Raw genomic sequence first — 21,388 nt, 5'->3', positions numbered from 1 at the left:
AGGTGACAGCGCTTAGCGCTTATCTACCGACGTCAGCTGCGAAATGCCGGTAGCAGCGCTGCTTTGTGTCGTTGTCATTAAGCTAAACACAGAATAATTAAATAGCTTATGGGTAAAATCTGAAAATTATGAGAAATCTAATATTAGAAAATAAATAACTACTTATATTGAATATTTCTATATTTTTGTAAAATTTTTGCTGGCAAATGCAACACTGTTAACGGCCTGCTTTTTCTCTACTTTTCCACATTCTATTTTGACAATCAATTGTTTGTTAAACAGCTGTTCTTCGCTAAAGAATAAAAAAATCTAAATAATTTTTATTAATTTAAATTCATAAGTTAAAAGCAAATTTATTAAGAATGAGCGACCATAGTTCATACGATAATGTGCCAAAGACTGAGGTTAGCGCTGCTTTTTAAATTATCCACTGAGTTATTTTAACATTCTTTTTTGTAGCAATCGCCACAACCGCAGCTCAACGCCTCCAACAGCAATAACGCTGACGGCTTTAATAATGTTACTGCAAATGCGCCTGCAACAAGCGGCGAAAAGGCGCTAACACCAGGACGTTGTAATCTACAAAATTGGCTTGGTCACACATTCCGCGTTGTCATAACAGATGGGCGCGTGCTTGTTGGTTACTTCAATTGTACGGATAAGGACGCTAATGTAGTGCTGTCAATGTGTGCCGAATATCTGGAGGAAGGCAAGGATGCACGTATACTCGGTAATGTTATGATACCTGGCAAGCATATTGTCTCCATCGCAGTGGATATGCCTAAGGACACGGCATTTGCGCATAAATCGCATACACCAACAGCACCTGAAGTACTTTAATGTCAACAAGTCAATATTTAATTAATTACATAGACACAGTTTAAGTGAGAACTTTTTATTTAGTTTAACATTAGCAAGAGTAAATTAAATTAAATTTAACTATAGACTATGACTGTTTTTGTGCTGTTGCTTTGTTTTTCTCCTCGAGTGGATCATAACCCTTGTCCATGCGTTCTTTAAATTGTTCATAAGTGCGTTTGCGATCAAAATGCTTCACCCATTGTCGTGGACATGATCCTTCGAAGACTTTGCGCAACTTTTGACACACATCCGGCACTTTTTCGCCACTTGTGGAACTATGTTTGGGTGCGTTCTCATTCAAGCACTGCCAGTATTCATCTCGCGATGCCCAACAACGCGCACGTTCATCTTTGGTGGGAAAACTCATTGTTTTTGTAGTTTAAACTGTGTGTTTTACAAATTTTTATTACAAAATCCTTTGAATTAAATTTAGCTCGCCAATAAACCCAAACGGCAGTGACATAACCTAAACAACTGTCAAAATAACAGCTGATTGTTGATTATGCGGAAGAAGGGAAATGAAAATGATATATGTTTGGGTGGTAGAGTGAATAAATTGAAAAAAGTATTATTAAGTTGAGGTCACTATTGTTTATTTAAAAAATAGAAAAATGTCAGTTATTACAGTATTAACTTAAATAACATTTGAAAAATGGTAAATTTCTTTGTCAATTATCGAAAATCAATAATATAAAGTAGTATAAAAAGCTGCACTATCAAATAGTTATAATTAAATACATATATATATATATATATATATATTTATGTATATACGTATTAAAAACGTTACAGTCTATCTTATTGAGTATATGATATACAAAATATGGACGTTACTCTTGAGATTCCTATCACAATAGCATTTAGCCCGTTTCAGCGTTACAAAGCAACTTGCTTCACTTGTCCGCTGCCGTGGTCTGGCAATAAATGCTTTGCACTTCCTACACAAGTCTTCTTCAATGACTTTTCCGGTGGCCGTTTGCTACATTCATCAAAGTAACATTTCTCTACGTTGTGTAAAAATTCGACCAACATTTTGTTATCACCACCGTTAGGCCCAACAAAGTATTCACATTCATAGCTACTCTGGCTCTTCAGATCACGTACGCAACAATCCATAAACTCCGCATTAGCCGAGTACCAAGCATTTAAATGTTGCATCGATATATTTAATTTCTCACGCAAAATACCCGTGACCCAAGTGTCATCAATCCAGAAGAATGGCGTTTGTTGTGCTTCCTCCGCCAGTCGTAAAGCTGTTGACGGATTAGTAATATACAGCCAGCCCGAGAGATAGGCGGGATATGTTGCTTTAGGCCAATCCTTTTCAGAGACGTACCATTTATTGGCAATATTACGAACAGGCGGTCTACCATTGAGCACATAACCGGCCAAATATGCTTGGGAGGCAATTAAAGTAGGCTGTTGTACTTCCAGCGATTCCAAGTAGCGGCGAAAGTGGAAGACATCATATATAATATCATCATCTATTTTAATAATAAATTTGGCATTCGTACATTCGGTGGCTGCCCACCTTAGACCCATAACATGCTTATAGCTCAGATTGTGATAAGCTTCTTGAAAACTGCCCTGCACTAGATCGCCAAAGCGTTGCTGCTCATCCAGCAGTTGCTTTTGTGTAATGAATTTCTCCGTAGTGGGCAATTTAGCCAGCAGGAATATGCGTTGCATGCCCATTTCCGCCAGTTTGCTTTGTGGCACTGCTAAACGGTGTGCCGCACGCAACTCATCATGTCCGGCGTAAGATGTCACAATAATGATGGCTATAAGAAACAATAATTTATGAATAGAGAAAGTTTGTATTGCAGCGCGCTACTTACCCAGCAGCCCTTTATCATGCTTGCGACACACATTATTCGGCATTTCATATTTAAAGTCGGTTAAATTCACTAATCTACTCAGTTGGACAACAGTTTCCACATTTTGTGTTGCTGTCTGCTCCTGTGACACGTCTCTCTCTAGTGGTGGCAGGTGCGTCAGAAACTCATCTCTTTTACCGCTGGGCGCAAAGTAATCTATGCAAATCAGTAATATAATCACTGCAGCCACGATTAGAGTTAAACATTTATACGCAATACGGCCGCGCAAACGCATTTTAATGCATTTTATTTCCACGAAACTGATGTATGTATGTAAATAAACTTTCTGTCAATAATGTAATGTAAACAATTACAGCTGCCGCGGTACAAACAATGCTTCGCATTCACGATGAGATTGAATGGATAAAACTATTGTGAATAGTCGCCTTATTGGAGGAATTTCTGATTGGTATTTGCCTATTGGTCTTTTTTTGGCCGACTGTCATCTAGATTTCTGCAAAAAGTTGACGGCACGTGCATTACCTTTTTGGGTGTTCTATTGCATTTCGTGAGTGCAGTTGTTTGTTTTCAACAATAAACTGTGTTTAATAACAAACAAAGCGTGCTAACCAATCGTAAAACAGTGGAAATTGTGAAATTAAATATAAAGTGCACACAGTAGACATATAAAACGAAAGTGTAACAATGGGTAAAAATAACAAAAACAAAAATAATAAAACGGGCAGCAATAAGCAGCAGTCTGCAGCCAATGTCACCACCACCCACGCACAAGTTGCTGCACAGTCATCTACAAAGCAACAACAGCAAAAACAACAGGTGCCAATTAAACGCCCCACGCTGACGCTACAAAAACGCAATGAACTCAATTCACTTACCAATGCATTGTTCGAACTAGGCTTCAAACAGCCCGCAAACCCCAAAGAAGAATGGGATCAATATATAGAGATACAAACACTGTTGCATCGTGTGCAAATACTTGAAGCACCACTGCGCCGCCCCACCTGTAATCCAACTACCGAAGCTCGTCTGGCTAACATTGAAAATTTTTATAGTTGGGCAACTGAAAATGGTTTGCGTTATGACGGCGTGCGTATAGCACAATTCGCAGGCTATGAATTAGGTTTGGAAGCCACACGCGACATAGCCGATGATGAATTACTATTTAGCATACCGCGCAAGCTTATACTCTCCGAAGAGAATATGGATGTTGAATATACTCCAACGCAATTCGGTTCAATGTCGAATTTAAAATTGTCATATGTGCTGATGTTGGAGGCTTTGAAACCGGATAGCTTTTGGAAACCCTACATTGATTTGCTACCGGAAAAGTATAATACCGTTTTATATTTCACAACCAAAGAAATGGAGATGCTGCGCGGCTCAAATGCCTTGCATGCGGCATTGTATCAGTGTAAAGTGATTGCGCGTCAATATGCGTTCCTCTACAATTGCACCGTGAAGGCGCCGAGCGCAGATAAATTCAATTCAATGGGGCAGGCGTTTAAGGAGCAGTTCAACTATGATTTGTATCGGTGAGTGGTTTTTTAATTTTGTATATAGGGAGGTGGTGGTAGAGGCGATACAAGAGTTATTAGCTGAAGCGAGTTGGTATACATATACAGTTGAACTTCCCTAACTCGAATCACCAAAACAAAACATAGAGCGACTTTCGAGTTTCGGAAGTTAATTTGTATGAAATTTTACTTCTATTGTCATTTCCAGAGTGCGAGTTATGGAGAACTTGGAGTTATATCGAGTTATGGAGATCACCGAGTTATTGAAGTTCGAGTTATGGAAGTTCAACTGTATATGCAAATGACGTTATGTTAATTTTCAAACTCGAAAAAATGACTAATTTTGGCGTTATTAATGATTTTAATATAGCAAACCAATACAAAGTGAGGTTATGTAAAAATTTGAATTTAAAAAGCTTTGGAAATATGTGTATAACTTTGCTTACCGGGTAATATGGTAGAAGTTATATGTAATCAGTTAAAGAAAGTTTCAAAATACATTTTTTGAGGTTATGTTTGCTTTATATGTCTTATAACTGCTATAAAAGTTAGGAAATTGGTTTCTTTGCTTTGAAAATTAAATTGTCTTCCCGTGTCAGTTACATTACGCCTTACCTGTGTACACCATGGAAAAATGTAAACATTTATTTCCTTTTTTTATTAAAATTATACTTTTTTATTTATTTGTTAATTGTATCAGTATAATATCATTGGGTTTCAGGAAATGGTAAATCTAGTTAAATATATATAATACACATTTTGTAAAACCGCTTATGTATAGATTTTCAAGTTTTTAACTAAACGTATTGTTGCGTTTTAAAAACTTTTTACTTTAAAACTACAATAGTGTAATATATGTAGTATATGATGTTTAGAGTTTTTTATAAACACAAATTAATTTAAAAGTAAAAAAAATACTAAATAAGTAATTTTAACTACTAAATACTAATATTTATTTTTCTAAGTAAATTTTTGTTGTTATATTTTTTGTTTTCAAAACGTTTTCAAGTCTGTAAACTCTAATTTTGGGTTGTGCATTAAATCTTGCCTTGGCGTTTCTTTTTGTCGACAATTCGTTTTTCTAAAATTTTTTTTTTTTATAGATTATTGTCATTTAAAACATTATTTGTTTTATACTTATGTTTTGGTTATGCTAAATATAATTTTTATAATACTATAATAAGTAATCATTAATTAATTATTTATTTAAAAATTTTCAATATTTTTTCACGCCATTTTAAAATTGTTTACATTACCGTTGTGTTGTCTGAAAACCCGCTTTTTGTTGTAACTTTGCTTAAAACAATTTCGAACTCTTACGCGCTAACTGGGGTAAAAATTGCGCTATTCTTAATTTGTAAATTTATGAAAATTGTTTTTTTTTTTAGTTTTTGTTTAAATATTTTTTTTTTTATAATTTTCAGCTTAAAAATTATTTTTTTTTTTATACTTTTTTGCTTAAAAAGTATTTTTTTTTATAATTTCTTGCATACATTTTTTTTTTAATTTTCTGCATAAAAATTTTATATTTTTTTTATATATATCATACTACCAAAGAAATTTGTATTTTTCTACGCACTACGCATAAAAGTTGGTTTGCTGCTTAGGTTTAATGATTTTCTGTTATATAAAAGTGTTTTAATTTACAATTCCCGTCTTTCTTTCCATTTGCGCTTCACTGCTTTAAGTCTATTTGCTTGTATTTTTTATGTTTTGGCAACACGGTTACGTTTCACGTTTTTTTATACTCCAATTTAAATTTTTCTTATTTATTTTTAATAATTTCAAACTTACAAATATTGAAAATTGCAAAATTCCCTCAAACAAAAATCAACTTAAAAACTACAACACTGCGTTAATTTAGTAAGATTTCCGCAGCGCATCGAACAGATACTCTTGCACCTCCGGCGAGTTCGGATCCATCGTATTCAGTTTGTTTGTCGAACTATTGTGCACGCTTTGCAACGATAGCGCCAGCGATGTTGTCGAGCCGGTAGCGCTGCCCAAACCGCCACTGTTGCCTAAACTTGCGCGCGTCGCGCCGCGCATAACCTTGCTATGTCTGCCACCACCGCCGCCGGCGCCACTGTACTCCTCCACATCTATGCTGCCGCTGCCCGAGTGGCGTGGAAAGAGCAATGAACTTTGACGCTGCAACTGATGCACCGGCGACACGGACACCGTTGAGACGCCGCCAACCAGCTCTTCCATGTTGCGCATGGAAGAGTGACGCGACGAGTTCGTGATGGTCGGTAATTTGCTCTTCATAGCGTTGTATGTCTTGGTGTAGCTGGTTTTGCGTTGACGCCGCTGCTTCCAGCGACACACCACGAATATGACCATGAATGTGGCGAGCGATGTGAGCACAATGGCCGCGCTCGCTACAATGGCAGAGCGTATGCCTGCGGGCATATTGCTGTAGCTGTTGTTTTGGTTGGCCGCCGTGGATACAGCGGCGGTGGCAGGACTGCGCTTGAAACCATGTCCGGACAGCTCCAGATCCAGCAAGTCATGCGCGCGCGCCACTTCATTCTCGATGACCTCGGCGGTGTCGCTTTGCAGCAGCGTCGCGGTAAGTTCCTGTTGCTGCGGCGTCTCAGCATTTATGCTCGTATTTGTTTCGTTGTCCATTGCGAAATCGCTCTCATCCAGTTCGCCGGAGTTGCTCTCGAGCAGCATTTGCGGTGGCTGCAGAAAGAAGGGATTGCGTTTGGTGGACGCGTCGCTGCGTGTGCTGCTCGCCAGTGAAGCGAGCGCCAAAGTTTTCCAAGAGGGGAAGAAACCAACGGATTTTTCGTTGCGTTGCGTCTGTTGGTAGTTGGCCGCACCTGTGTCGTGTGTGAGTGAAAAAATATAGAAATAAAGTTTGCTTTTAAGCAACAAAGCAACAAACAAAATACAAAAAATGCAAAGCGCGCACTTACATGATTTGTGGCAAGTTGCTGAGGCTGCGGCAGCCGCAAGTTGTGTGCGTCATGCTTGGTTGCGCCGACGCATTGTATAAAAGAGTAAACTTTGTGCTTGCTTCCATTTTCACAAACTCAGCAGCTCACCACAAATCTTGCACGGCATATACGCAGCGCCCGCGCTGCTCTAGTGCCACCGGCGACGTCTGTCGCCCACGCTATTTTGATAGCGCATGGCGCCGCGATATTGCCGCCGTCGTCGCTCTAAGCGATTACGGTCGTACACACCTTTGCCGGCAGCCGCGTCGTCTTTGTAGATCTCGTCCGTCGGCTCGATGTCAATGATGGACGTGAAGTAGCTGGCGCCTTGCGAGTCCGTCTTTATATCGTCCGGTTTGACGCTCTTCAGATCCATCAGATTGAAATGTGGAAAATTCTCAAATGCTGTAACAATATCCATATTGTCGTGTAGTACGACCTTCTGACCGGGAAAAAATCGCGAACGATTTTGCACAACCGTCGCCAAATGCAGTTGGCTCGAGCCGCGTTTGCGGTGCTCAATCAGCTCCTCGAGCGTCATGTTGCGCTGTTCCAGCACCTTGAAGAGCCGATTACCGGAGCGCCGATCTTCGATTAACTCCAGCAGATCGGTGCGATCGTCAACGCCGTCGAAATCGGGCACGGAGTCCTGATATGAGAATGTTTCACCAGCCATAGCTGGCTTCACGTGATCGATACGTGGCGTTATGTGTTCTTTGGCTGCCGTGTTGGCCTGCTCGCGCTGTTTACTAATCGTGGTTTGCGCGCCAATAAAGTTCTCAAGTCCATCGCTATCGACGTCTCTGTGTGTTGCAGGCGCACGCGTCTCGTCGGACTCTATAGAGTTCGTTTTGTAGTTGGGTTGCGCGCGTGTTGCGGGCTTCGAGTTTGCGTTGGTTGAGCTCACGCGTGTTGTGGACTTTGTAAGATTGTTGGACGTGCTTGTCAGAAGCCTTGTTGTGGCGCTTGTAGAAGCTGTTGTGCTAGCCGCGGGAGATGTTGTCGTTTTAGTTGTTGTGTCAGCGCGTGTTGTAGAGGGTTCTTCAAAGTCGTTGGTCTTACTTGTGGCTGCCACATTACTCTCTTCCTCATCGCGCAGATACTCTTCCTCCTGCTGTTCCTCACTTTCTAATGACTCCACAGCAGCGTCGGCCTTAACTGCATTTTTGGCTTTCGTTACGAACACCTGCTCGTCTACATTGTCCCCTAACGACGGCTCTCTATATCTGTTATTGATTATAGTTGTGGTTAACTTTTCCTCAAAGTTGGGCTTATCATTTTCCGTAGACTCAGCGCTAGCGGGCGCCGAAGGCATAACATTCTTTAACATGAATGGCGGCTTTAGCGTAGAGCGCATCATTAAGTTCTTCTTGTAGAGCGGTAGGCGTGTTGTAGTCGTAGTTGGCATCGTCGCCGTGCTTGCCGAGGTTGTGGGGCTCGTTGGCAAGCTCAAACGTCTTGTTGTTCCACTAGTAGCGGCGCGCGTTGAACTGCCGAAATATTTTAGACGCTGTAACGTCGCTAATTTCACTCTGCCGCGTTGTTGCGCGTCGATGCTCTCAACTGATGTTTCGTCTGGTGTTGCACGAAGTTCGGCATCCAATTCCTCATCATCGGTGTGCGTTTGCTGTGTTGTACCGACAGGCGCATCGCTTACGCTGCTCAGATATGGCAGCCGACGCATCGGTTTAACCGCCTTATTATCCAACACTTTGCTTGGCACCGCTGCTGTGCTCTGTAGCACTTCCAACGCATTCTGTTTCCCCTTCAGGAGATCGTCCAGTGACAAGTTCTTCTGCTGCAATATCTCGCTCAAACTCAAACCGCCCGCATTTTTGAGTATATGCTTCAGATCCACAGTCGTTTTGGCATTTGCCGCAGATGCGCTGTCGCCTACAGGCGCTTCAGCCTCCTTTTTAGCCTGCGAGTAAGGCCGGCGATATGATTTATCGCGCGCGCTGAAATTTGGTGTGCTCTCTTGCCGCTGTTTGTCACGCAACTCGTACAACTGCTGCTCTTTCTCGAGCGCGGCGTGTGGTTCGCGTATGGCCGGTTGTTTGCGTTTGCGACTGTTACCGCGCGCGTCTTCACGTGTTTGACTGGCACTGTTGTCGGCTGTGTTATCGTTGTCAACTCTACCACGCCAATATTGCTGTTGGGTGCCGTCATCGTTACCGCTCGTTGGACGTCGAGTTCGTGCGCGACTGGTGCTGGATGCTTGTCGACGCCGTGATGTTGCCGGTATGTTGCCAGAGGTGTCGCTGAAGTATGGATAGTTGGTTGGCTCATTTGACTGTGTCTCTTCGCCGACAACCAACGAAGCGCCTGTGCGTATAATCTGTGAAAAAAGAGAAAATAAGTCATTTGAAGAATGTTTTTGGTTGGGTCAATATTTTAGTGTGATAAAAGTAATCTAATAGTAATTGATTCAGAAGTAGAAGAAGATAATCCCACTAAAACTGAAAAGTTAAAAGTCCACATAAGCTGCGTTCTCCAGCTTGTTCCTTAACTTTTGTGGGATTCTTTTATCGACTTACATTCTATTTTCATAAGGAAGAGAGATTTTTTTTGTATTGAAGAGTATGGACAAAAGCTCATAAAAAGCTTTGGTCTCCAACTTTATTCTTTAGTCAACTTTCATAAGGAATATAGAATCTTTCAAAAACTGAAGAGAATTGACAAAAGCTCGCAAAAAGCTTTGATGTCCTGCTTGGTTCTTAAGTCTTGTGAGATTATTTTGTTCTCTTGCATTATATTAAATTTTTTATATTCTAAAATTTTAAAAGAATTAACAAAAACTCACAAAAAGCTTTGGTGTCCAACTTGGTTCTTAAGTCTTGTGTGATTATTTTGTCAACTTGTATTCTAACCAACTTTCATAAGAAAAAAAAAAGAATCTTCCAAAACCGAAGATAATGGACAACAGCTTACAAAAAACTGTGTTCTCCAGCTTGGTTCTTAAGTTGTGTGAGATTCTTTTATCCATTTGAATTCATAAGGAAGAGAGAATCTTCCTAAAGTCGAAGAGAATGGACGAAAGCTCTCAAAGAGCTTTGGTCTTCACCTAGAATCTCTTTTTAGCTTTGTGAGAATTTTCTTTTAACTTGGTAAAATCCATTAAATTTATAACGGATCGACCATGAATCTCTTAAACTTTACATTTTCTTAACGCAGTGTTGTATTTGCGCTCATTAAAATCATTTTAATTACATGCCTTCACAAGCTTCCAACAGGCACTAGAAAATATTCTAAACTCAACTTGTATTAAATAATACCTTCTATACCCCGCTCCCCTCCCTCACTCTTATGTACTCTATTTACTATTCACTCGCGTTTCAAAAGGCTTTTGTACTCGTATCTACGCTATTATTCGATATCTATAACGCATCTTCGGCAGCACTTTACAGCTTCCGTCTGCGCCTAACTTCACTCCGTGCACAAATTCCCCTCCTCCCGCACCAATTGTGCATTGAAGTGTGAATATGAAATGCACTTAACTGCTTGTTGATTGATTGAGTCGCTACACATAGACAAAGCGCCGGCATTCTTACACACCCTACGGCAACGGCTCATCCCTTAAACCCTTTTCTGCGCTCGTCTATTCGGGAATTGATTGCGGAAGTGCGGCAGCACAACAAATTAAGCTTTTGCGCTACACACAGCAGCTGAAGATTAAAACATAAATAACAGCACAAAAGCTTGTGATCTCGCCTACGAGCTTAGCAGCAGTCTGCCTCTCTTCATCCTGTCGGTTCCCTGAATTTTTTCTATGAACTCTAATGCTTCAGAGATTCCGCCGGTTATTCTTTTCATACTTTAGTTAGAATATTGGAAATACATTTCCGCAATTTCCCGCGGGTATTATCCGTTCGCAGCCGCCGACGTCCTGTTCGATTGAAGCTCATTTGTTTTTCGTTTTAGCGCAGCGGCAGTTTTATTGTTTTCATCTTCATCTTGTTGGAAGTTGATAAACGTTCTGCCATTTTATTGTTTGCTTTGTAATGTTCCGGCATTGATAGCCAAATCCGTAGGCCACCAGGCAGTGGGTTAAACTCAAATACACTTAAACATTTCTATGCCACTTGAGTAGCAAGAAGCTTCAAATGGACCTATGCATTTAAGCAGAAATTTACTTATGATTGCTTTGCCTCTGAGCTGGTTGGTTACCTCAACCAAGCATCGCTGGCGAACAGTTTGGTGCCGCAGAGCATGATGTGTTGTCGGTTCGTCTAAAGTCATAACTCAAAATATTCGATATGTTTTGCCCACAACAAAGAAAAAGTCTCTTAAGTACCGGTATGCTGCGGAGAGTGAGTGGAAATGTTGCAGCTTTTGCTCGAAAAAATATGTGTGTGTTTCAAGTGCTCCAGGGATATTACTACAAATTGGCTTGGGGTAGCAAATTGGCTATTTCATTTCGAAGAACCATTAAAAGAAACATTAATGAAATGTTGGTATAAATAATAGTTTTCGTTAGAGTTATTATTATGAGTGAGGTCAGTGACCTTTTGTAGTAAATCAATTCAAATACCGTTATATTCCCGAAATGTTTTTTTTTAGGTGAAAAGAGCACCTAACTCAAATACCAAATATTCGGTATTAATATTCATAATAATTTTTTTTTCAAAATATTGTGCAATATTATTGCTTGTCAAATTTGTTTATTATTAATTTATTTTTTAATTTCTTATATTTATATCTATATATTTTCTATGTTTATAATTTTTTACAAATTCAATGATTTACAAAATATTGTGCAATATTATTACTTGTCCAATTTGTTTATTATTAATTTATTTCTTAATTTTTATTTACATTTAAGTCTATATCTATCTATCTATAATATATATATTTTTTTCAATTATTTAAAAAAAAATATTGTGCAATAATTCACATTTTTTCCTTAGATATTATTATTTTTTTTATTTTTATTATTTGCTTCATTTATATATTTGTAAAAATTCAATGATTTATAAAATATTGTGCAATATTATTGCTGCCAAATTTGTTTATTATTAATATTTTTTTTTATTTTTTATATGTAAATTTTTCATTTTTTGGCAAGTTCAATGATTTACAAAATATTGTGCAATATTATTAAAATTATTTTCATAAGATATTATTACTTTTTTATATTTATATCTATATATATTTTATATATATTTTTTTGCAAATTCAATAATTTACAGAATATTGTGCAATATTATTGCTTGCCAAATTTGTTTATAACTAATAATTTTTTTTTTTATTTTTTATATGTACATTTTTTAATTTTTTTTGCAAATTCAATGATTTACAAAATATTGTGCAATATTATTCAAATTATTTTCTTGATATATTGTTATTTTTTATATCTATTTTTTTATTTTTTATTTTTTCTTTTTTATTTTTGTATTTATAATTTTCCGAAAATTATTGTGCAATATTATTGCCTGTAAATTTTTTTCTTTACTATTAATTCATTATTATTATTTTTTATATTTATATCCGCTTCAATTTTATTCACACAACCAACGGCAAAAGAAATTAAGCGCCGACAAATGCACTCAATTCGCATTTCCTCTCAATCACGCCAATCAATCAATCATCGCGTTTGCAACGCTGCGTTGATAGGTTTGGGGTTAACGCGCTTGACGATTGCATGAACTAGAAACGGCAGTTTTAGTATAAAAACAAAAAAAAAAAAACGAAAGCAATGGGAAAAGCGTTAAAATAAAATTAAAAAAAAAGGATTAAGCAAACTTAACGGTATTTTTTTGGTGTATGCTACGCTGCCTGCAGTTTGCAGTTTACAGTTTGTAGCATTCGGGAAAATTGAATTTCACTTGCCATGGCTTGCCAAATATTGTTGTAGCAACAAATCAAATATTTGGTTGTTTACGCCGATTCGTGACTTTACTTTACTGTTTGTTGTATGTTTGTAGGAGTATGAGAGCGCACACATCGTTGACATTTTGAGTGTCGATGACATTTACGACACATTTTTTCTCTTCACTTTTACTGCTGCTGCCTTAAGCAAGTGCTTTAGTGCGATGCTTAAAAATCATATGCTTTTTATTTCAATTGGATTTCACACATAAAAGTCAATGTTTACTGTTTGTTTTTCTTTTTTGCTGTAAAAAAGTTTAGCGCGAATTTATAACCTGATTGATGGCGCAACGCATGGCAGTTGTGCATCATTTGTGTTGTGTGGTGTATTTTAAAGGCATAAAGTATGCGTTTTGCGTTTTTTTATGACGTGACTTTAACGGGACACAACAAATTTTTATGTGCGCATAAATGCAATCGTGTGCAATATACATATGTGTGCTGGCTTATGTGGTCAAGCATGAGCGGTTTGATGGCTGGCATCATCAATCACAGGTTCGAATTTTTTTTAGTTTCAAACTTAATGAAGTTTGCGTTGGAATAAAGTGAAATGTGTTTGAAAATAATAAAAAAAAAAAATTAAAACATAATATTTTCAAATGGTCATCGTGTGAACACATCGTTATGATGGATGTGGTGAACACCTTGTAATGATTAGCTGAGGAAACATATCGATAACACTATACGGCAAAATCAACTTTATTTCTGGGTATAGGACTAAACTAAATTTTTCCTGGAGATTGAGTCATAAGTAAAATAATTGCGTTTTCCCATTTTCGAAGCTAGCCTCCGAAATCGAAATATTTGGCTTCGAACTTCGAAAAAATTATTATTTTTTAATTATTAATATTATTTTTTTCGAAGATCTAACTTAGACTTAATTTTTTAGTGTGCGTTTGACAGATTTACTCAATGACGTCATAAACTAAATTCAGGGCGAATTTATGACATTTAACCCGAATTTTGGGTCCTCAATTTAATAGCGAATTCTTGGTTTTGACATTCACACCTACTTTGCCGTCACTAACCAGCAGAAATTTATTTAACAACCCAGAGCGAATTCAGTCTTTTAATATTAAATTCGAAATTTGATGTCATAATTTAGAGCGAATACAGATTTGAGACATTTCATTCACATTTCGAAGTAAAAAAAAACCTGAATTCCGGTTTTGAGATTTTTGAAGTGAGGATCCGGAGCGAATTCAGATTTATTACGTTTTACGCACTTTTTGAGCTGATAATCCTAGGTGAGTTCAGGTTCTTGACATATCATAAGAACTTTGAAGTGGCAATCTAGGTCAAATTCAGTTTTTTTTTTAATTTTTCCAGCACTTTGAAGTGGCAATCTAGGGCGAATTCAGAATTTTGACTTTTACCATCACTTTGTAGTGGCAATCTAGAGTGAATAGAGCTTTTGACATTTCACCAGCACTGTGAATTGATAATCCAGGGCGAAATCGGATTTTTGACATATCACGCGTACTTTGAAGCCACAAACTAAGGTGAATTCAGGTTTTTGACATTTCACGAATTGAACTTTCTGACATTTCACATTGAATTGATAATGCAGGGCGTGGTTAAATTTTTGGCATTGCATCAGTACTAAGCAGCCACAATTTAGGGCGAATTCAGAATTTTGACTTTTTACCATCAGTTTGACGTGGCAATCAATTCAGATATATGACATTTCGCGAGTACTTTTAAGTGACAATATAGAGAGAATTAAGATTCTTGCAGTTTGTATTTAAATGATAATCCAAGGCGAATTTATATTTTGGAGAATTGAAAAAGAAAAGAAGTTTAATTCTTTATATTTTTATTTGCTAAATCCCTTTTTCACACGTCGCTACATATTAAAATGTGAATCCGCCGAGTGACATTTTCAATGAGAAAAAAAAAATTATATAATTGAATGCACCCTCGCACACTTTAAATAACACAATAAGGATTTAAAAAAAATTAAATGCCGCGCCTAAAATGCCACTACGCTGGCACACACAGTTGACAGATTTTATCGAAATGCCAGCTGTGAGTTAACTGTGTGACAGTGTAAGTGAGCGTAAACCTAGCTGATTGCGCTGGCTGGCAGGCAGATTGAAGAGGAGCTTAGACGCGTTGAGCGGAATTCAGCATAGCTGCTGCTGCTGATGTCGACTGTCGGCTGCCAGTGCATGTGCTGCTGCTGTGCAGTCGGTTGACAAAGTGCATGCGTAGTATTTTAGCAGCAGCTTACTGATAGCAGCGCAGCAGATGTCACATACTTTTTCACATTTTGAATTTCCGCTGATTTTCACTCTTTTTTTTGATGTATTCAACTAAAATAATGCATGCATAAGCTTTTCTTCAATGCAAATGCTGCTTTTTGTATAAAATAAAAGCATTGAAATTATATGAAAATTCACGAGAAATGTGTGTGTTTGTTGTAAAGTGCTTAAACGCAACGCTGCAACAATTGTTGTCAGCACAAGTCACAGCAACTGTTTGCGCGCGCAGTCAGCTAACGTGGTTGAGGCATTGCTACAAATATACGTGTAGAACAAAAATATGCAAAAAAATTTGCAACCCAAAGCCATCAAATCAATCACTTGTGACCCGCTTACCGGTAGGAAAGAGCTGCCGCTTGAACCACTGAAGTCTCAGACGCCTAAAGCGACTCTACAAGCCTGCGCGCTTCCACCCAGCACAAAAAATTTGCTAAGCATGCAGCGCTCGTACGACAGTGAGACCTTCGCCGCCATTTTTTTCACGGATTTTTCTTTGTTTTTCGCTTTACTGCTGACACCTGCATTTGTTTGGCGCCGGCCCCCATTTGCATATTGTTGCTTTTGTTGTGCACTCTCGTCCCTGTGCCCATTGCATTGTTTTGCATTTGCAAGCAGACGCTTTCATGTTGTCAACTGGTGACTTTTTAACTTGTTTTTGCAATTGTTATTTGCATTGTTTGTGGCTCGCTGCGTTGCTTTTTGCATTTTGATTGTTCGCATTTGCATTTCGAGTGCAAATGTTTATAATATTTTGTTTTTCTCTACATTGACAGTTTGCTGGCATTGTTGTTGCGTGGCGGCTGTGTCGACGTCGAGGCTTTGTTCATGTGGCCTTAGAACGGAATATGATAACGGACTTAGAGGCTGTGGAGCCGACTCAACTAGGCTCGAAAAAATTCACTATGAGACCTCGAGGTCTAAGAACATCTCTTTGTAGAACTTTCTGACTCTCTTTAACGGTTTATAGATGTATTTGGAAGCTTTAAAGCTCGAGCTCTAAAAGCACTTTGAGACCATACTTGAAAATTCTAGCGATCCATTGACTCTCTCTAACAGTTCATATATGTATTTGGAAGCTTTAAAGCTCGAGCTCTAAAAGCACTTTGAGACCATACTTCGAGAAATTATAAAACTATCTGACTCTTTCTAACGGTTAATATTTGTATTAAAAAGCTTTAAAGCTCAAAAGCTTTACTATGTTTCTGACATCTAAAGAACTCTCTGACTCTCTCTAACCATTTATACATGTATTTAAAAACTTTAATTCTCGAGGTCTCAAAAGTTCTCTTTGAGACCATACTTCGTTAACCGGGAGAACTTCTCGCTCTCTTTAACGGTTCGTGCATTTAAAAGTTTTAAAGCGAGAGCTTCGACAAGTTTCTGGAAACTATAGAACTTTCTGACTTCCTCTAATAGTTCATAAATGCTTTTAAGAGCTTTAAAGCTCGAAGGCTTCGACATGTTTCTGGGAACTATTGAACTCCCTGACTCTCTCTAACGGTTCATAGATGTCTTTAAGAGCTTTAAAGCTCGAGAGCTATAATGTGTTTCTAAATTTAACAAATGTATCGACGTCGCAAGCAAATCTACGCCTGCCGCAAGCGCTGTTGCCTTTAGGGGCTTCCTCGCAGCTGCACTAACGGCATACAAAACTTTTCGTAGCGCTTTGTTATTACAGCTGCGTACCAAAGCTCACATCTTACGCCTAGCCGTCCGCGCTGCCTATACAAGATCACGACTACAATCTGCTTGCAGTCATTAACCCCTTTTTATGCATGCTTCAACTGCGACATTAATTTGGGTCAGCATTTCATTATTTAAGTTATGGCTTTACAAAGATATTTCCTAGACAATGCACAGCTCTGGCTATAAACCACTGGATGTATAGCTCTTCTTCACTTGCTTCTCTTCTTCACTCCGTTCTCTTCTTCTCTCTCCTTCTCATCTATTGTCTACTATATTTTCTTATCATGTTCTACACTATTCATTCAGCTGCTTTCTACTTTCAGGCGCCTGCAATTTCTCGTCTTTCGGCTGCCTGCAACTGACTTGTCTATTGTCGGCTTCGCTTAAGCTTGTGGCCAGGCTGTGCTTTTGGCATCTTTTCATAGAAAACTTTTAAACGAAAATGGCGCAGGAGTTTTCTAAGAAAAAACAATCACCGAATGCAGCGGCAGCATAAAAGAAATAAAAAGAAAAAAAGACACCTCAAAACAAAGCGGTAACTTGAAACAAAAGCGGCAAGTTCGTAGAATTGCGCTGAAAGTGCGAAGCAGCTCTTGCATATAGTATAAGAGTGGTGCCGCCTCGCAGTCTAGCAAACAGTTTTAAATGCAATAAGTACTTGGAAGTCGCGCTGCACTTACACGCAGGCTCTCGAACTAACGCTATAGTGGAGATTTTCGACACCCCACCATGCCAGTGGTCCATACAATGCAATTACGCTTCCGACACGAGCGCGTTTTGTTGTCTATTTAAAATGCGCCCATGCCAGCATCAATGGCAGCCAGCCTGTACGCCTGATTCTATGCTATTTGGCGCTATGTCAGTCTCACACACCGTTTACAGCCTCGCCAAGTCTCGCGTGGTACCCTCTTGTGTCCTTCAATTTCCCGCCCAACACCATGCAAAACTTTTTAATCTCCTTCTTTCGCCTGCATCCATTAGAGATGTACATGCGAACTGCAAGCACAAAGTTTTTCAGCTTTTCTATGTCTTGTCGTGGTTGCTGTTGTTGTGCTCAGCCGCCTTTTGTGCCGTTGTTCCACTTTAATTAGCGGTGTACGCCACAAACAGCTTCTTTTTCATGCTGACGCCCGACTTGGCCAAGTACAAATTTGCGGCGCACATCCAGAAAGAAGGGGGGAGCGGAAATGTAGAATACCAACTAAAATAATGCGAAAAATTTGGCTCGAAAAATGTTTATTCTAATTTTTATTTTATCATATTTTTTTTGCGCGCTCAACCCTCCGCTAAATAGTTGTTCTGCTTTACGCTCGCTTTGCCGAAAAAGTTTTTCTATGAAATTTCGCGGTTAATTTGATTATGAGATTTCAGCCTGAAAAGTTGTTTTGAAATTTTGGCATTGCCGAAAACTATTTGTTTGTATATTCGCTTGGCGCTCGAAAAGTTTCGCACAAAGCGTTTGCTTAAGCGTTTAAGTGGAGTTTCTCCTTCATGGTAGTTGATAAAGAGGGTTTTCAGCTCAAATATAATCACGCTTTTGACTGCGTGATTCTTCACAAAGGCTGTGGGTTACTTTGTAAAATTTTTGAAAAAATTAAAAAAATTCACGAAAGCTTTCGAAAGCTATCTTTTTTCACAAAAGCTGTAGGATCGGCAAGACAAAGGTTGTGGTTTTCTTTGTACAAATTTTAGAAAAAAAAAAAAACAAACAGCGCAGAAGATTTACGAAAGCTTCATCTTTTACATAAAGCTTTAGAATTCGGCTAAGCAAAGGCTTGGTTTTCTTTTTAAAAATTAAGAAAAACTGTAAAACAAAAAATGGCATCAAAGCTTTCGAAAACTCCCTTTTTACATACAAACTCTAGAGTACGGCAAGATAAAAGTTGTGGTTTTCTGTGTAAAATTTTAGAAAAAATTCACGAAAGCTTTCGAAAGCTCTCTTTTTTCATAAAAGCTCTAGGATCGGCAAGACAAAGGTTGTGGTTTTCTTTGTACAAATTTTAGAAAAAAAAAACAAACAGCGCATGAAGATTTACGAAAGCTTCATCTTTTACATAAAAGCTTTAGAATTCGGCTAAGCAAAGGCTGTGGTTTTCTTTGTAAAATTTTAGAAAAAATGTAAAAAAAAGCGCATGGAAGCTTACGAAAGCTTCCTCATTTACATAAAAACTCTAGTAATCGGCAAGGCAAAGACTTGGCTTTCTTTGTAAAATTAAGTAAAATTAAAATTAAGAAAAAAATCGCACGAAAGCTTTCTTTTTCCCTCTTTTACATAAAAGCTCTAGATGTCGTCAAATAAAAGCATTATTTTGTCTAACAGAGCCTTCAGTGCTCTTTTTGTAGTTTACCTTCCAACCCCCCGATAATTCCTTTTCCGTTATAACACGCACAGTGTTGCCACCTATTTAATTTTTTGCACATTTCATCAATTTCCACACTTAATTAAAAACTAGTGTTGTGTGTTTAATGTTGATCAATATATTAAACTGTGTTTTTGCTGTTGTTTGCTAGTTGGTTTATTTATTTTGCTGATTGATGGTTTGGAAAGTTATTGATTGCGGTAGATAACAAGTACGATGAGCTGGTGAAAAAGTGTAGCGAGTAAAGAAAAAGTGAACTGGCTATAAAATGTGCTGAGTTGATATTATAGTTTTTATCAATGAAGCCAATAAAAGTTGGAATGTAACAATCTTTTTTATTAATAATAAATTTTTATTTGATCTTAAAATGTAAATATCTGTCAATTGCCATACATTTTTTGAATACTTCTATTAATTTTTTTAATGTGACTGACATTTATTAATTTATTTAATAAATTTTCAAAATTTTATTTCTACTTTTACTTTTTAACATTATATGTTATTTAAATTATATATTTTTTTTAATATTTAAATTATATAATTATATTTTTATGTTTATAATAATTTATAAAATTTTGTTTTTATTTTGAAATTTCCTTTTTTATAAACAATACAAAATTTAAAATAATTGCAAATTATTTGTAGATTAGTAAGTTAGGTTATTAAGTATTCAGTTTGTAATTATATTATTTATAAAATAAAAATTCATAAAATAAAAATATTAATAAACATTATTTTATTTTATTTTTATTTTGTTTTATTTTATTTTATTTTGTTTTATTTTATTTAATTTTATTTAATTTAATTTTATTTAATTTAATTTAATTTTATTTTATTTTATATTTTATTTTATTTTATTTTATCTTATTTTATTTTTTTATTTTATTTTAATTTATTTTATTTTTATATTTTATTTTATTTTATCTTATTTTATTTTATTTTATTTTTATATTTTATTTTATTTTATTTTATTTTATTTTTATATTTTATTTTATTTTTATTTTTATTTTTATTTTTATTTTATTTTATTTTATTTTATTTTATTTTATTTTATTTTATTTCATTTTATTTTATTTTATTTTATTTTATTTTATTTTATTTTATTTTATTTTTTTCAATTTTATTTTATTTTAATTTATTTTATTTTTTTTATTTTATTTTATTTTATTTTGCTTTATTTTATTTTTTTTTCAATTTTATTTTATTTTATTTTATTTATTTTATTTATTTTATTTTATTTTATTGTTTTTATTGTTTTTTTTTATTATATTCTTTAATAATAAAAAAAATATTTTATTTCATCTTCACTCAAAATCATTCTCGCAATCCCATTATAAATATTTCCAAAATATTTTAATATACTTTATATCTACCATCACACAAAATATATTTAAAAAATATTTTACTAACAAATTACAATATTAATTAAATTCTTAGCATTTTCTGGTTCGCTATTTGTATATATAAAACTCACAAAATATTTCACGTTTGCAATTCGCAGCCATTTCACAGCAAATACCACGTCGTATACACAACCTCAGCACCATTCACACATACCATAATGGAAAGGTAAATTTTTGCCATACACACACCCACATAACCCCGGCCATTATCACCGAAAATGCGTAACATTCGCTATGCCAGAAATAAAACTTTAAAATCCTAATTAAATTCACCATGCTTCGCCTATATTGATTTCCAGTTCGGTAAATATTTTCATTTCTCGTTTCGTTTGCCTTTGCTGCCGCACGCACACACGCGGCTGACGGTGACGATGACCAAGCGAGTTTCAACGCATTGCCGGCATTGATTTCACGCAAACTTTCTATGGTTGGCGTGCATAGTGCACTTCACCTCTCTTGCTCTTACATTCTATCCTATCATACTCTCTCTCTTTCTCGCACTTTCGGTGCCTCTAATATTTTCCGTTATTAAATTCGTGTTAGATTTCGACTGAAATTCTCAATCGCTGCCCACAACATCCGCTTTTGAAAATTTGTTGTTGCTTTTATTTTTTTGTGGTTGTTGTTGCTGCTCTAATGCGGAAATGGC

The 21,388-nt window shown here is 36.7% G+C and overlaps 5 protein-coding genes across 9 annotated transcripts in view; 2 read left to right on the top strand and 3 right to left on the bottom strand.

Moving 5' to 3' along the window:
* Window positions 1–242: 242 nt before the first annotated feature.
* On the top strand, window positions 243–946 carry LOC105208681 (N-alpha-acetyltransferase 38, NatC auxiliary subunit). The gene is made up of 2 exons (XM_011178671.3): window positions 243–404; window positions 460–946. The coding sequence occupies exons 1-2, from the start codon at window positions 363–365 to the stop codon at window positions 838–840; spliced, it is 423 nt and encodes a 140-aa protein (XP_011176973.2). The 5' UTR covers window positions 243–362; the 3' UTR covers window positions 841–946.
* On the bottom strand, window positions 880–1,363 carry LOC105208680 (cytochrome c oxidase assembly factor 6 homolog). The gene has a single exon (XM_011178670.3). It carries the CDS (start codon window positions 1,226–1,228, stop codon window positions 947–949), a length of 282 nt encoding a protein of 93 aa, XP_011176972.2. The 5' UTR covers window positions 1,229–1,363; the 3' UTR covers window positions 880–946.
* Window positions 1,364–1,472: 109 nt separating this feature from the next.
* On the bottom strand, window positions 1,473–3,107 carry LOC105208682 (beta-1,3-galactosyltransferase 5). Its single transcript, XM_011178672.3, has 2 exons — window positions 2,700–3,107; window positions 1,473–2,642 (listed from the first exon to the last, which is right to left on the bottom strand). Exons 1-2 carry the CDS (start codon window positions 2,971–2,973, stop codon window positions 1,738–1,740), a joined length of 1,179 nt encoding a protein of 392 aa, XP_011176974.2. The 5' UTR covers window positions 2,974–3,107; the 3' UTR covers window positions 1,473–1,737.
* An 80-nt stretch (window positions 3,108–3,187) lies between these two features.
* LOC105208776 (actin-histidine N-methyltransferase) overlaps window positions 3,188–21,388 on the top strand; it is a 30,341-nt gene continuing 12,140 nt past the window's right edge. Inside the window, exon 1 of the mRNA XM_011178807.3 lies at window positions 3,188–4,231. Coding sequence (XP_011177109.3) covers window positions 3,384–4,231 — 848 coding nt within the window. The 5' untranslated portion in view covers window positions 3,188–3,383. The remainder of the gene's footprint in view (window positions 4,232–21,388) is intronic.
* The window catches only part of LOC105208777 (ras guanine nucleotide exchange factor R), a 126,540-nt gene continuing 110,116 nt past the window's right edge, over window positions 4,965–21,388 (bottom strand). For all 5 annotated transcript variants that reach the window (XM_029037945.2, XM_029037946.2, XM_029037949.2 and 2 more), the window contains 2 exons: window positions 7,408–9,496; window positions 4,965–7,041 (listed from right to left, as the gene is read on the bottom strand). In XM_029037945.2, the coding sequence (XP_028893778.2) occupies window positions 6,074–7,041; window positions 7,408–9,496 (3,057 nt within the window). In that variant the 3' untranslated portion in view covers window positions 4,965–6,073. The remainder of the gene's footprint in view (window positions 7,042–7,407; window positions 9,497–21,388) is intronic.

This window comes from Zeugodacus cucurbitae, chromosome 5 (genome assembly GCF_028554725.1).
Source record: "Zeugodacus cucurbitae isolate PBARC_wt_2022May chromosome 5, idZeuCucr1.2, whole genome shotgun sequence".
Lineage (NCBI taxonomy): Eukaryota > Metazoa > Arthropoda > Insecta > Diptera > Tephritidae > Zeugodacus > Zeugodacus cucurbitae.
Note: the sequence above shows the minus strand (reverse complement) of the source record. Positions and strands in the feature narration are given on the sequence as shown.